This window comes from Pseudopipra pipra, chromosome 18, assembly GCF_036250125.1.
Source record: "Pseudopipra pipra isolate bDixPip1 chromosome 18, bDixPip1.hap1, whole genome shotgun sequence".
In the NCBI taxonomy this organism is placed as follows: Eukaryota; Metazoa; Chordata; class Aves; order Passeriformes; family Pipridae; genus Pseudopipra; species Pseudopipra pipra.
Window position 1 is genome coordinate 8,485,672 of NC_087566.1, and position 14,356 is coordinate 8,500,027.

Consider the following 14,356-nt stretch of genomic DNA (forward strand, 5'->3'; position numbering starts at 1 on the left):
GTGACCCCCCATGCCCTCAGGGACCCCGTTCCCTTACCGGTGACCCCCTCGTGCCCTCAGGGACCCCGATCCCCTCACGGCGCCCCCTCGGCCGCTCCCTCAGTTTTCAATTTGGCGGGAGCCGGCACGGGTGCTACGGGAAGCGGCGGCGGCCAAACCTCCCGCGAACGCGCCCGCGCCGTCCCCGCGATCCCGCCCGCTCCTCCCCGGCCCACAAGGCACCGCGGTCCCCCGCCCTCCCCGCCCCTCGCTCCATCCGGGCACTGCGTTGAGGGCGGGCGGGGCTGTTTCGATCGCTGTTGCCGCGGCAGCCGAGCGAGGTCGAGCCTCTCCGAGGACGTGCTGAGGGCCGGTAGCGGTCCCCGGGCGCTCGGTCATGGCGGTGAGCGGCGGCCGCTGGCGGGGTTTGGGAGGGGGGGAAGCGGGGAAGGAGCTGCGGGGGGGAGAAGCCGGGGAGGGCCGGGTCGGGAGCCGTGTGCGCGGAGGCACAAAATGGCGCCCGCCGCGCCTTGGGCTGCGGCGCCATGATGGGCTCGGGGAGGGGCAGCCGCGCTGCGCCCGCCGCCGCGATCCCGGGCTCCAGAAGTTTCTGCTCCGGGCTCGGGAAGAGAAGAAGAGTCCCTGAAATCGAGGAGCTGTGGTTCTCTGGCTGCGGGGAGAAGTGGTGTGGAGATACGGGCGTTTCTCATGGGGACTATGGCGCGCAGGTTCCCTGTGAGGGGAGCGATTTGGTGTCTGTGCCATGCTCGGTTTTCGCTTATTTTTTCCCTGCCCTATTATTTGCGTTTGGTCCCAGGTCTTATATATACTTCCTGAATTGTTCACACTCATCCCGCTTTATATAATTAATACCGATAAGAAGCGCCTCTGCTGTAGTTACCACTGCCCCTCATGTTCAAGAAGGGTTTGGGAGTGCAGCTTTATTCTCTTTCAGAAAAATGATGTGGCCTGGTAACGTATAAAGGTGTTTGACCCATTAATGAGGTGAAGAACCAGTAAGAGGTACCAAAGAGTTACGAAACTTAAAAAATAAAAACGCAACAAACAAAGCAGGCTTAAAAGTGATAAAACTTTCTAAAGTTGACTTTGAGCATTTTGTGATGTCTAACCTGGTAGCTAAAAGTTTTTGTTTTGAAAATTTGAAACAAATTTTCGATTTGTGGTGAAACAGAAAGAGGAGAACTTAAACTTCTGGAGAAAATGAATCTCTTTTTTATGATTTTTTTTTGTTTGTTTGCTTATATAGCTTAACTTGTTAAGATGTTTTCCTGTAAAAGGACTTGAAGAATTAAGTAGTTTTGCACTGACTGAAGGCACTATCTTTGAGGTTCCTCTGAAGTGTAGGCAGGTGGCTTGTTCAAAGTAACACTGAGCCTGTGGCCAATCTAAGAACTGACAATAATTTCACTGAACTCTGTCAGCTTTTTTATTGCTGGTTTGTTTTTTGTTGCACTGAGATTTCCCTCAGGTGCAGAGCACAAGGGCATTAAAGAGCAGCACTGTGTGCAAATAATGAGACTGGGAGCCTTGGAAAAGGTGTCAGTGGGCTCAGTTTCAGCTGGATAATGTGTTTAAGATCCCAGCTAACTTACACTCTGAACTGTTTCTCTCCTTTTCAAGTAACTTTAAAATGTAAATATGTAGACATCTTAAAATTCCTTTGAAAATTCTTCTAGCTGAGACTTTTTGAAACCTTTGATGGGGAGGGGGGAAGGTGTAGATAAACAGATGATAGATAGGTGTGGAATGCCAGGTATCGTGATGACAAATAGGGGAGTCCTTCCTGCTCTCTATCTAATGTGCTAAAGTTTTTGGGAAGGTGTGTGAGGCATTAATAGTATTCAGAAGTGTCACTGGGACTAAAGCTCTGCTGCAGGTCCAGTCCTAAGCTGTCAGTGCTCAGCTAGATTTGTGTGTACCATGCAAATGGAGAAGTGAACAGGTGCTTTATATCTTAAAGAGGAATGTTATTACAGATGTAAATTAATAAAGAACTGGCCAGATTAAACAGGAACAGCTGAAATACAAATCCAAATATTAACCTGTTGCATGTAATGAAGAAATTCTGCCATTAATACACAATATATTAATGACAACCTGTTGAGGTTTAAGGAAAAGTAGCTGCTTGATATAAACCAAATTTTGAGAGGTTTTCACCTGTCGTGTTCAGTTTGCAAACAGTTCTATCAGTTGCAGCTGGTGGAAAACTGCAAGTTCAGGTCTTCTGCTACATTAAATTATCTTCATGAACAGCATTTCTGGGTCAAGTAATGTCCTTAGTGACATCTCCTGCAGCCACAGGATGCTCAGAAGGTTTGGTTATGACTGGCATTGATGAGATCAGAGCACGAGAGAGCAGTGAAACTGTGAAAGCATTAATGGGGCACATTCACCTTTTCAGGGTGTCCTGTTTCCATTCCATTCCTTTCAGTGCACTGTACACCAGTTGAACTCATTTACCTCTCTTAGATGGAATCAAAGTAGTCTTGACTATACAAGATAAGTTTCTGGGTTTAGTCCTCCTACATCAGTGGAGGGAACATCTTGTTTTTGTTAGCAAAGAAAAATGTGATATTGTTGGAACAGCTGTAAGTGACCTGTATGTGCTCACACACAAAGAGATTTTTGCATAGAGATACTGTTGAGGTTTTTCCTCATTTAGAAATTAGCTGTCTAACACTAACACAATCCACCTAATTTTGTTTCTCTTCAAAGTTCATTCCATGCTTCAAAATAATGTGGGGATTTTGTGAGGTCAGTTAGATCTGTTGGTCAGCAGTGACCTTGAGTAATCTCAGTAATGGGAATGTTAAAAGGTGATTGACCTGCAAATACCATTTAGAGAAAACTGTGCATCACAGTTTAGTCTTCCTGATACTCTCAAAAGCACACAGAAAAAGTAAAGTACAATCTAATGTAGTGAGAGAGTAAAATGTTATTCTCTATTAATTCTCTTTATTAAAGTCTTAAAAAATCAATCTATACACAGTGAAGTGCAAGTCTACAAGCTACTGCCTAACTGTGGGATGGCTGCTCACAGCACTGTCTTTGCAGAAAAAAAAATGAGGTGTATCTTCAGAGGAAGTACAAAGTAAGTAGTTTTTCTCGGTTCTTCAGCCCTGAGCTTCTGGTTTTTAAACATTCTGTCCTCATGTGCAGGGTAGTGACACAGAACGAGATGGAGTAGCCCCAGAAAAATCCTCTCCAGAAAGAGAGAAGAAAAAGGAACAGTCGGATGCCTCTTCTGGCTCTCCCAGAACATCAAAGCATCATTATTCCAGATCCCGCTCACGGTCACGGGAGAGAAGACGGAAGTCAGGTATGGTTTTCATTAAAGCATCAATTGCTTGGAGAACTGAGTTCTCTTTGAAGCCATTTTGGAAAAAATAGGCAGACTTAGCTGTGGTAACCTGTTAGAATTGGGGAAAAAATTGAGCTGCTAACTTTGGTTTTGTGTCTTAAATGTGTTCTGTTGAAACTGCTGAGGAAAAAATTCTCATCAGTGCTGAGGGGGTGTGGGAGTGGGGACATGATTGGATCACAAAGAGGAAACCGATGCTATTTTGTCTTGATTTGAATTATAAATGCTTAGACTGGGATACTTTTGCGTAGTTGGAACAAAAATAAGGGTACCTGGCAAAAGAATGTGACTGGAGTAGCACATGGGTTAGTTTGTCACTGTCCCAGCTTAAGTAAATGCAAAGAACTGGGACTACCAGAGTTTGCAGAGTAGATACTCAAACAGTGCTGTTTGTTTTCTAACTCTTGCCTTTGGGGGGTGGAATAACTGAAAGGAACTAGAAAGATCATAACCAGGTGATCTCCTCTTTAACCTGGTAAATGACAGTAAATGTTTTCTTCTCCAGATACCGAAGGAAGAAAACACAGAAGCCGGAGCAGAAGCAAAGAGGTAATTAGCACTTTGTAGTGTTTAGGTAATTGTACATCGTAAAAAGTATCTTGTAGTAATGCACATATGTGTAAACCTATAGAAATGACTTTATGGTAAGTACAAGAAATTGAGAACTTAAAGCTTAAAAATGGATATGGAGAGCCTTTCATAGTGAAGCATGATTGCAGCCATCATGTTGACAAGGTAATAGTTTGATAGAAAAATGCTTTCAGAAACTAGTAACTTAATTTCTTTCTTTTTTTTTTATTTTTGTGGAAACAGCCAAAAGAAAGAGTTCATGTGGAGAAGTAGAATGGTGTTCTTGATGACTTTCACAGAGCTTCCATTATCCAAAAGCCTTGGGTGGCTTTGTTCCTGGCCAATGTTCAGGACTTTCAATAAAACATACCCATCTACTTAAGGCTATTAAAAATATTTCCCCACCTGACTGAGCTCTGATTATTGCATCTTTTAGCTGTGAAAACTGTCGTAACTTGACAGACAAGCTGAGTCAGCTGGAAATGGGACAGAAGCAGCAAAAATTTCAGAAGGCTGTCTCTTAAATAAAAGTGTGTGTGTATAGAGGGGAGTGAGAAGAGACAGCATCAATAACACCTTAAAAATAACTGGCTCACAACACCAGAGAAGAGATTAAACAAGCAAACCAGGAGCATCCAAATAGTCACAAAGAAGCTTAAGCCATGTGGGGACAGATGAGGGACTTTAACTTCTAACCCGGGTCAGGAACTTCTCCTTCCCTCATTCCAATGGAAGCTCTGTTTAAAAAAAAAAAAATAAAGGAGGAAAGAAAAGCAAAATCTAGGCGAGTTTTTGTGAAATTGAATAATCTCTTGTCCAGCTCACATGATAACATTTCTATAATAAATCATACTCAGCGTGCTAATGCGCGAAGAGACTGAACTGAAGACGCTGCAGACTCAGATAGCAAAATTATAAGCCTACTTCATGATAAGGTAACTATTAGTCATTCAAACTCATATTTCCCTTAAAAATATCTTAAATCCTTATGGGATATAGTGGTGGTTTATTACTAAGTATGTGTCTGAAAGATGGGATTTAAAAGAGAAATTTCTAAGCATCTCTTTAATGATTAAAAAGCACTTAAAATCCTGTGCAGTGTTTTGCCATGTTGTTGGATCTGATCTTACACAGCAGCTTCTAAGTTTCACAGAGTGGACAGATGAGAAATGATGTCCCACAGTAGGTGTGCTGTTGTCACTCATTTGCAAGATTAAGCTCTGTTTGTAGACTAAATACTGAATATCAGTAATTCTTAATATGTATATCAGAACAACTACTTATGTAAATATATACTTAAAGTTAGTGTACAGGTAACCTGCAGATGTGTTTTTATGTACTATTAAAGGACTTTAGAATAAAACACTGTAAAAGTGGGAAAAAATACCTAATGTTCTTGTTTACTTGAAGAACATATTTATAAATGGGTATATATTAATAAGGAGTCAGAAAGACTTGGACAAGTGGGTATAAGCTAATTATAGCATCTTCTCCAGACTTACTTCTTTTGAGAGAGAGTTCTGATTGTAGGAAAGGTTTTATGAGGAGTTAATAGGTTTAGATGAGTTATAAAAAAACCCAAAACTTTTGAATAATTGGGGTTTATCTAAAATGAATGTATCATGCTTAATTTGTGACTTGAAACAGAACATTATTTAAGCATAAGACTTAAGTGGGCTATGCTTTTTTGTAGGAAGATTTCAGAATAAACTGGATATATTAAGAAAGGGTGTTGATGTCACGACTTAGTCTCTAAGGAAGACACTGGCAAAAATCTGGCCTGACCTTGCTAAATATTTTTGGCATTGCAGCTATAAAAAGGAATCCTTTTTTTTAGGAGGCACTGCAGGAAGAAATTGCGGTGTAGTGGAGCAGCATAGCTGTAATTTAAAACTGCTGGGGGAAGTCTGAGTGATGCGTGTTAGCTTAACTACAAAAATGGGATGTCAACCATGTAACTTAATATTTTGCTTTTTAAAAACTCTTGGAAGTTACTTGCTGAATGAAAAGAGCTGATGATGAATAGATATTTTTTCGTTCTAAAAGCAAAATAGTATGTCTACAACTATGTATGGATTTAAGGAACTTTCTGTATGGAAGGGTTAGGCAAATATTAAATATTCACTGCAAATGTGAGTGTTTATATATATGCATATATATATTCATACATTGTTAGGTTCTTAAAGATAGGAACTTATGTGCTTGGAATGGAGACAGTAACTGAAAACGATAGTTGTGTTTGTTCCAATGCTGTGAACTCTTATATGGAAACACTGTAAAGATACCTTGATGGATGCTCTAGAAATCCTTTATAGACAGTGGGGAGGAGGGAAAAGGGGGAAAAATTCTAGGATGCATTTACAGCTTTGGGTAGTTGGTGGCATTAGGCAAAGCAGCCATCACTCATGATTGAGTCACACTCCTAAGGTTACTAATGTTGCATCACAGCTTATCATTTTTATCTTCTGATACCCATACTAACTCTCTTTGTTGCACTATTTTCCTGAAAGAACCAACTTCTTCTTAAAACAGGCAAGAAGACATGAATCCAAAGAGAAGTCCTCCAAGAAGCACAAATCTGAAGACCACAATGACAAAGAACATTCTTCTGACAAGGGCAGAGAGAGCCTAAATTCATCTGAAAATGGTGAGGAGAGACATAAACGCAAGGAGAGAAAGTCATCCAGAGGGAGGAGTCATTCCAGATCCAGGTCTCGGGAAAGGTAAGTTGGTACGTGGGATTATTCTGGAAGTGCATTTGCAAAAGCAGTGGTTGGAATTAGTGTAGGCTTGTGAAGTACAGCTCAAATCCCTCCCTGACCTGGTTTAAAGCGTCAGTTTGGGCTGCGTGTTTCAGTTCTCATTGGGTGCATTTGCTGAGTAAAAGTACAAAATATCTCCAAGGCTTTGTATAGGGGATGTGTCTCATGTTTATACTTGGTATAGAAACTACTAACAGAGCCTCCTAAACGTACCCTGTTGTCAGTGACTGGAAAGCAAATGTACCTGAGCAGTGTCATGGCTCTTTACCTCCTAAATCATTAGCTTTCCAGGGGCAGTGCTGGCCAGTCCTCCTTGCCTGGTAGCCACCCAGCACACTCCAAGGACAGGAGAATTCCCTGGGACAAACAGGTTGCTGCCAGCAGAACTTTTGGCCAGCTCTGTTTTTAGCAGAGGGATGTGCAGCAAACAGGATGTCAAGGAAGAAGCTTCAGCTAATGATGGGCTGATGATGTGACTCACAAGCTGAAGTTTGGGCATCTCTTCCTGTCTTAGAATACCATGGGGAGTAGCAGAGTTTTGGTGCCTCAAATTTAAGGCTCCTGCATCAGATTAGTTTGGCTTTGTATTTGTTTTGAGATGTACACTTTAGTGAACAGTTACAAATAGCAATATTGGAGTATGATTGTTTACACAAACTGTGTAGTTCCCCTGTTGTGGCCGGTGGGAGCTTTCGGTTCTTTCCCCATGTGCTCTAGGCACAAACTCTTGCATGTGTAGTTTGCAGTCTCCCCACCCTGCCCTGATGCATTTTGCCCTGTGGTGACAGACCTGTGTGTCAGTCCTTAAGTAGAAGTTGCAGTTAAAGCTGGGAACACCTGTAAGAATTTGGGCCGTGTGTTTCAGACGTCACCGTAGTAGAAGCCGCGATAGGAAAAAATCCCGATCCCGCAGCAGAGAGAGGAAACGGCGGATCAGATCCAGGTCTAGATCCAGATCCAGACACAGACATAGGAGCAGAAGTAAAAGCAGAACTAGGAGTAGAAGCAGGTGAGTGTTACCTTCCCTCTGTGCTCGGTGGTGCGTTTGGTTGGACGTTCTCCGGGGGGCTGAGGTACTGCAGAGTGGTGGATTTGCCAGTTCCTGTCTGTGCAGTGCAGCCAAACGTGTTTGGCTTTTTCTCAGCTGTGCTGATACAGTGGGTGAAGGGCTGGGTGTTCACATGCTCTTACAGAAACATTTGTCCTGGATAGCTCAGACTCCAGCTTTTCATAGCGTGATTTCTTGTCAGCAATTAAAAATGCTTAACTAGTTATTTTGGAGATACCTTATAAAATATCATTTTAGAACTTTTGGCTCATAAAGTAAGGAAAGTAAATAGTAAAGAAGGAAAGTAAATAGTAAAGAAGGAAAGTAAATAGTATTTTGAGTAGTAATAATTGCCACAGCTCAAGCTCTTCTTGGTTTCTTATATCACAACTGAACTTAGCATTTCAATATCCTATTCGAAGTAGTATTTGAGTGGTAAACACTGAAGGATAAGATAGAGCTGACCCTTTCCTGTGTTGGATACAACAGTAATGTGGTTGGTGTACTGCTGTATTTGTCCCTCTAGTTTGGGTATATATATCAGAAAAGGAAAGTTTAACTGGGAGTCACAGGCTGTCAGAGCAGATACAACGATCAGAAGCTAATCCTGATCAGCTCCACAAAGTTGACTTTTCTGTGAAGTGGCACAGTGAGTGTGATGTTCAGGTGAATTTTGAATCAGGTAGACTATTTCTTATCTGAATGTACTCTTCCATGTTAATGATTAACTCCTCTTTGTCAAGTTCAACTTGAAAATATTTATGATGTTAATTTTTCTCCCTATCTTGGGTGCTTCCGTTTCTTCCCTTAATTGTAGAAGCACAGATTGAAACACTCAGCTAGACACATATTGGCTTACTGTGGGTCTGTTTGACAGAGTTGACATCCATACCTCACCTGGCATATGCTAGAGTTGAGGTTTTGAGCACTGAATAGAAGGAAATGTTTTCCAGTGCTGATAAATCAGTATTGTGGTGTAGAGTTCTGAGTCTGTCTGTGTGTACCTTTGCATTCATAATGCCCTGTAGGATTTTCTGAATGACTAAGCTGAAATATGACTGAATGACTACTGCAGATCTGGTTTTTCCCTCCTACTCATTGGAAGTAGTTTGAATGCAAATCAGTGACCCTCCAGAGCTCCCAAGGAAGCGTTGACAGTGTTCCAGTTCATGTAGTAGTGTTTTAAATTGCATATTTAAAGGGTGTAGAACTTGGTTGTGACTACTCAGCATTACAGTGGATCACTGGAGAGTTAACAATCTCACACTTGTGTGATGCTACAACATCACTTGGGAAACTGTTGAGAAGACTTATCTTTTTGAAGAAGTAGTTGAATTACGTGGCCTGTGTCCTATTTTATTTTGACATTCACTTTCTACCAAACTTCCAGCTTTGGGGTGAGTAGAGCTGGGTCTGCAGTTGGTACACGTTACTTATATTTAGTGGGATTTAAGCCACCTTCAGCATGTTGTGCAAGGCTTCAGCTCCCTGTTCTTTCCAGTTATTGTAGGTAATGTGCACTGACTGTTTTTAAAAGTCACTTTGAACATTGTGTTTAATGGCTCCATGAAAACTTCACAGCCCAGAATAGATTTTTGCTGCTGCAGTGGAATTCAAATTACCTGAAACAGAACATCAAATGTGGGAAGAGAAAGTAAGAGATAGTCACAGCTTAGGAATTTCTTCAGCTGGAAACAGGCCTTGTTGGATAGTCTCAAGAATCCTTTGAAGTACTATTTTTGTCTTGCAAATCCTAGAGAATTCCAGTAAGTGAGGCATAAGAGGGCTTTTTTTAACAGTAGGTGGAACACTTTGTCAAGTTCTGGGCTCGGGTGAAGCTTTTGGAAAAAGAATTATGAGCAAACCTCAAGGAAAACTCTCCACAAACCAGATAAACATGGTGTGGAAAGCATCTCAACATAAATCCCCTCACTCCTGAAATGCAGTGGTTTTTGTGTGACAGAAGCATTTGCAAACAGTAGAGTTTGACCTTCTCTTGATGGTTCTTTGCATGATCTCAAGCTCAGCTTTTCAGGTAATCTGAGTCCTCACTGGCATTTTAACTAATCTTTCTGTGTAGACCCTCGTGGCAGTTCTTTCATGCTATGGCTCTACCTAAATGCTAGGTGGAAAACATGACACCATCTGCTTGTTTCAAATGGAAATACTTAAATACAAAAGCTCAAATACTTATTTCCTTGATGTTTACCAGTGCAATAAAGCATCAGACCAAAGACAAGACCAAACTACAGTAGTCAGCCCGGGAAAATGAAGGTATCTTTGAAACATGCATTACATCTTATCTCAGGAATGCAGATCTGTCACTTCCCAGTGCCTGAATCTGCATCTTGTCATCTTCTCTGAAAAGATAAGTCTTGCCTCCTTTGTATTCTACCAGCTATGTCATGTAAACAAGGATCTTTTTGTAACTTCATGGTGTTTGTAGATGCTGCCCAAGGTGCAAACAGAAACAAGAGAGTACCTGACTGCCATGTAAGGTTGCTGATGTCATTCTGTTACCTCCAGTTAGCCCTGAAGTCAGATGGGTCAGAATGGGTCAGATGATCCTGGCACAGAGAACTGCTCTAATAGTACTTTATATGTGTATTTGGAGTGGCTGTTGTTTAGATGGGATGAAGTGTATATGTCCTGAGAATGACTCCTGCTTGGGATGAGGTGGGGAGAAGGCTATTCAAGGAGAATTGAACTGAATATTTTGGTATTTTGCTTAAAAATACATTTTAACTGGGTGCTTTTCTGATGGTCAGGTTCCAGATAATTCATGTTCATAGTTCTCTGCACAATCTGGTCTTCTCAGGAGCAAATCACATATTTAAAGCAGGTCTCACATTCACATTCAGTGTGGCAGCCTCCTTCAGACAGCTGTCCAAAGCACATTTAGGGAAGAGCTTGCAGAGGGGAGAGTAATAATAATTTCCCTAAGTACTATTCCAGTTCTTAACCTGGACCTCTTCAAAATGCTCATTATTAATATGCTTTGATGTCTCGTGATTTTAAAGCATTCTTCTAACTTGATTATTTTTAAGTTCTCCTGCAATTGACTTTACCAGAAATTAGAATTAGAAATTAGAATGTCCAGAATCAGGCATTCTGTTACAGTTGGAAATCTTGAGTTTTAGCTCTGTGTTGCAAGGAGAGTTTGGCTGTTACACTGTCCTAGCATAATCCCTGTGAAAGCTCTTGAGAGCTCTCCAAATTAATCACTAAGCAAACTTTTAGTGTTGTGATCAAATCCTTTATGAAATGTTAAGCTCCATATGTCCTTTGATTGCTTTAGCAACTGTAAAATTTGGTTACAGGGAGAGAAAGAAGAGAATGGAGAAGCCCCGGAGGTTCAGCAGGAGTCACAGCCGGAGTCCCAGCCCGCCGCCCTTCCGGGGACGGAACACAGCTATGGATGCACAGGAAGCATTAGCCAGGAGGTCAGCAATTGTTAGGATTTTATTGATATGGGACATAAATAAGCTCCTGATGTTGATTTTTGCATGTCTAAATATTTTTATTTTCGTGTGCTTCTAGACTGGAAAGAGCAAAGAAACTGCAAGAACAGAGAGAGAAGGAAATGGTTGAAAAACAGAAGCAACAGGAAATGGCTGCAGGTAGTTCATGTGTATTTATATTATTCATTAACAGGAGTGTGAATGAAAGATAGTAAGAATAGGCTTATTGAGAGTATGTTATTATGAGCTGAGTGTTACAGTCCTGTCCAACAAATGTGCAGATTGTCTTGGTGTAATCTTAACTTGGTCCATATACAAGAACAACAACCAGAAGGAAGAAATGTTTGAAAAAAACAAAACCAAACCAAAAATAAGAAACATAAAACCCCAAGAAAAATGATCAGGATTTTCTTATCACTTACTGAGTGTACAATGGAAATGTTGGGTAGTTAGGCCTGTACATGATTTGTGATGGTCATTGGACCCTTTGTGCATCAGAGTTTGAAGGCTGTTGTCTGCTCAGGGCTATTTAGAACCCTGGGGTACATTAGTTTCACTTCTGGTTTACTAAAACTATTGGAGATGTTTCTTAATTTACAAACAACATGATTTGATCGTGCCTTTGTTATTTATGCATTTTCAACTTATTTCCGTTGAAGGGAAGCATTTGGGGAGTTAGGCTTTTTTTGTTTGGTTTGGGGGGGTGGTTGGTGGTTGGGTTTTTTTCCTCCAAGTCCAAACTTATTCACAGCAAGTCCCTTTTCTCCAGCGGCTGCAGCCACCGGGGGCTCCGTCATTAACGTCGCTGCTCTCCTGGCGTCGGGAACACAAGTGACTCCTCAGATTGCAATGGCAGCTCAGATGGCAGCACTCCAGGCCAAGGCCCTGGCAGAGACTGGAATAGCTGTTCCCAGCTATTACAACCCAGCAGCAGTGAACCCCATGAAGTTTGCTGAGCAAGAGAAAAAACGGAAGATGCTTTGGCAGGGCAAAAAGGAAGGGGTAATGTTGGCTTTTTTTGTCTTCATGAACATGTTTGGAAGGATCTTGCATGCAGTTTAAAGATTCTTATTAATGTTATTTCCAGCAAAATTACTTTCATGCCTGTCAGGAAGTTTCCCTGTTTTAACAGCAGCCTGAGGTAAAATTTTAAAATCAAGAGTTGGACTCTTGATATCAGTTTCCTGCTGATACTATGGGGAAAATTGAGAAAATATTTCTGGTTTTGCCTTTTGACTCTGTGCTGGTACAGAAGTGTTTGTTTAGGTGAGGTACCACCATGCAGCAGTTACATAACAAACTCCCTTAGCTTGTCACAGGCTGTTCCATAAGATGGGAGAAACTGAAACTGGTTCCTATGGCATTGATGGGAGGCAGAAGGGAGGGAAGAACAACCCTGAATGCCTTCCAGGCCGTTCTTCCTGAATTATGCTGGATATAATCACAGTCAGCAAATTTGGTTTTCCATAATTCACTTCAAGCAGGAATTCTGACAAGGTTTCCAGACCTTTGGAAAGAAGTACAGTGTGCCCAAGGAAGGAACATACCTCTGGTTTTGACACTGTGGTTAGGGAGACTTCCCTCTCAGCGTTCCTGGGAAGATACTGCAGGAATGTCACACTTGGAAACCTTTTATTCCAGTTGTGCTTCAGAATGGGCTCATTTTTAACACCTTCTTTGCTTGCTACTGTATTGTGATATTAATGGAAACTTGCCTGAAAGTTGATACATCTTTTCTTTTTTTTTTTTTTTACCCTGTACAGGATAAGTCACAATCTGCAGAAATATGGGAAAAACTAAATTTTGGAAACAAGGACCAAAATGTCAAGTTCAGAAAACTGATGGGCATAAAGGTAAAGAATTCTGAATGTAATCAAATATATTAATTGTAGCATAGTGATTTCTCTATTTATTTTTAAGTCTGCCTTAACCGATAAGGGTACCTAATACTACATGATGTAGTTATGAACTTTAGGTATTTATTAAATTCAGAAGTAGCATCTAGATCTGATTCAATTAAAATTGTAGAATATATCATTATGTTTCTGGCTAACAGAACAACTGCTGTGGTCTGGAACAACAGTTGTGGCTGTAACCAATATTCATAATCTGATAAGCAGCATTTCTTTGCACAGATGAGTTAATTGGAGACATTTATTTAAATTAGTTAGAAGAAGGAACTGGGTAAAGGCCTCTGTTCTTGAATAAATCAACTCAAATGCTTGAATTCTTACTAATCTAATTTTTATTAAAACTTGATTTTATTTAAATTTAATTTTTCTTTACTATTGAAATAATTATTAGGAACAGTCATGTTTAGGACGCAGCCTCTGAACCCCCAGAGCTGATGTCTGTGTTCTCCCTGTTTGCAGAGCGAGGATGAAGCTGGATGCAGCTCCGTGGATGAGGAGAGTTACAAAACACTGAAGCAGCAGGAGGAGGTGTTCAGAAATCTGGATGCACAGTATGAAATGGCCAGATCACAGACTCACACACAGCGAGGAATGGGCTTGGGGTTCACATCTTCCATGAGAGGAATGGATGCAGTTTGAAAAAGGATAACAAAACATAAAACAGTTTTGAAGTTTGGGACTGTGGAAGGTTCTTGTTCACATGTTGGGTCCTTGTTCACCAAAAAGCTAGCATGGGTGTTGCATTGACTTTAATTTATTGAAAAATACGATTTTTTTTGTAAATATCAGATTAGTGATACTGGTGTTAGTGTTGTAATCAGGTTATGCCCACTTCCATTAAACTTGACAGAACTAGAGAAGGACAGTATTTTTTAGTTAAAAGTTCTACTTTTCAAACAAGCAGCAGATGGGATAAACTCATACATGGATATTTCGTGTCCACTGTCTTGTGTACTTTTGTACTTTAACCTTGTACAGTTATTTTCAATTCTTGAAACATGAAAAGAAACATTGTGTAGATGTTATTTAGCAGTCTGGGCCAATAGGCACATAATCCAGTGCAGAAAAACTGGTTAATAATAAAGACATTTTTTTTCTCAAAGGTCTTAATTTATGTTAATTTGTATTGTGGACCAATCTCCAAGAGAGGTCTGGAAAATCTAAGGATGGTCAGTTTTGCTTTGGTTATTTTGAAGTGGGCAAAATAAGATTTGCAGTGTGGGACTTTAGTGTAGGACAAT

General features: G+C 40.9%; 1 protein-coding gene across 3 annotated transcripts; it reads left to right on the forward strand.

Annotated features, from left to right (window-relative positions):
- Positions 1-249: 249 nt before the first annotated feature.
- Positions 250-14,217, forward strand: RSRC2 (arginine and serine rich coiled-coil 2). Of its 3 annotated transcripts, none has more exons than XM_064675051.1 (10): positions 250-382; positions 3,160-3,319; positions 3,867-3,910; positions 6,464-6,654; positions 7,559-7,702; positions 11,062-11,184; positions 11,282-11,361; positions 11,972-12,204; positions 12,966-13,055; positions 13,575-14,217. In XM_064675051.1, exons 1-10 carry the CDS (start codon positions 377-379, stop codon positions 13,752-13,754), a joined length of 1,251 nt encoding a protein of 416 aa, XP_064531121.1. In that variant the 5' UTR covers positions 250-376; the 3' UTR covers positions 13,755-14,217. The 3 variants fall into 3 exon arrangements, with proteins under 3 accessions (XP_064531121.1, XP_064531120.1, XP_064531123.1); XM_064675050.1 differs by lacking the exon at positions 250-382 and adding an exon at positions 510-707; XM_064675053.1 differs by lacking the exon at positions 250-382 and adding an exon at positions 4,789-4,866 and having other exon boundaries at positions 3,226-3,319; positions 6,442-6,654.
- Positions 14,218-14,356: the final 139 nt, after the last annotated feature.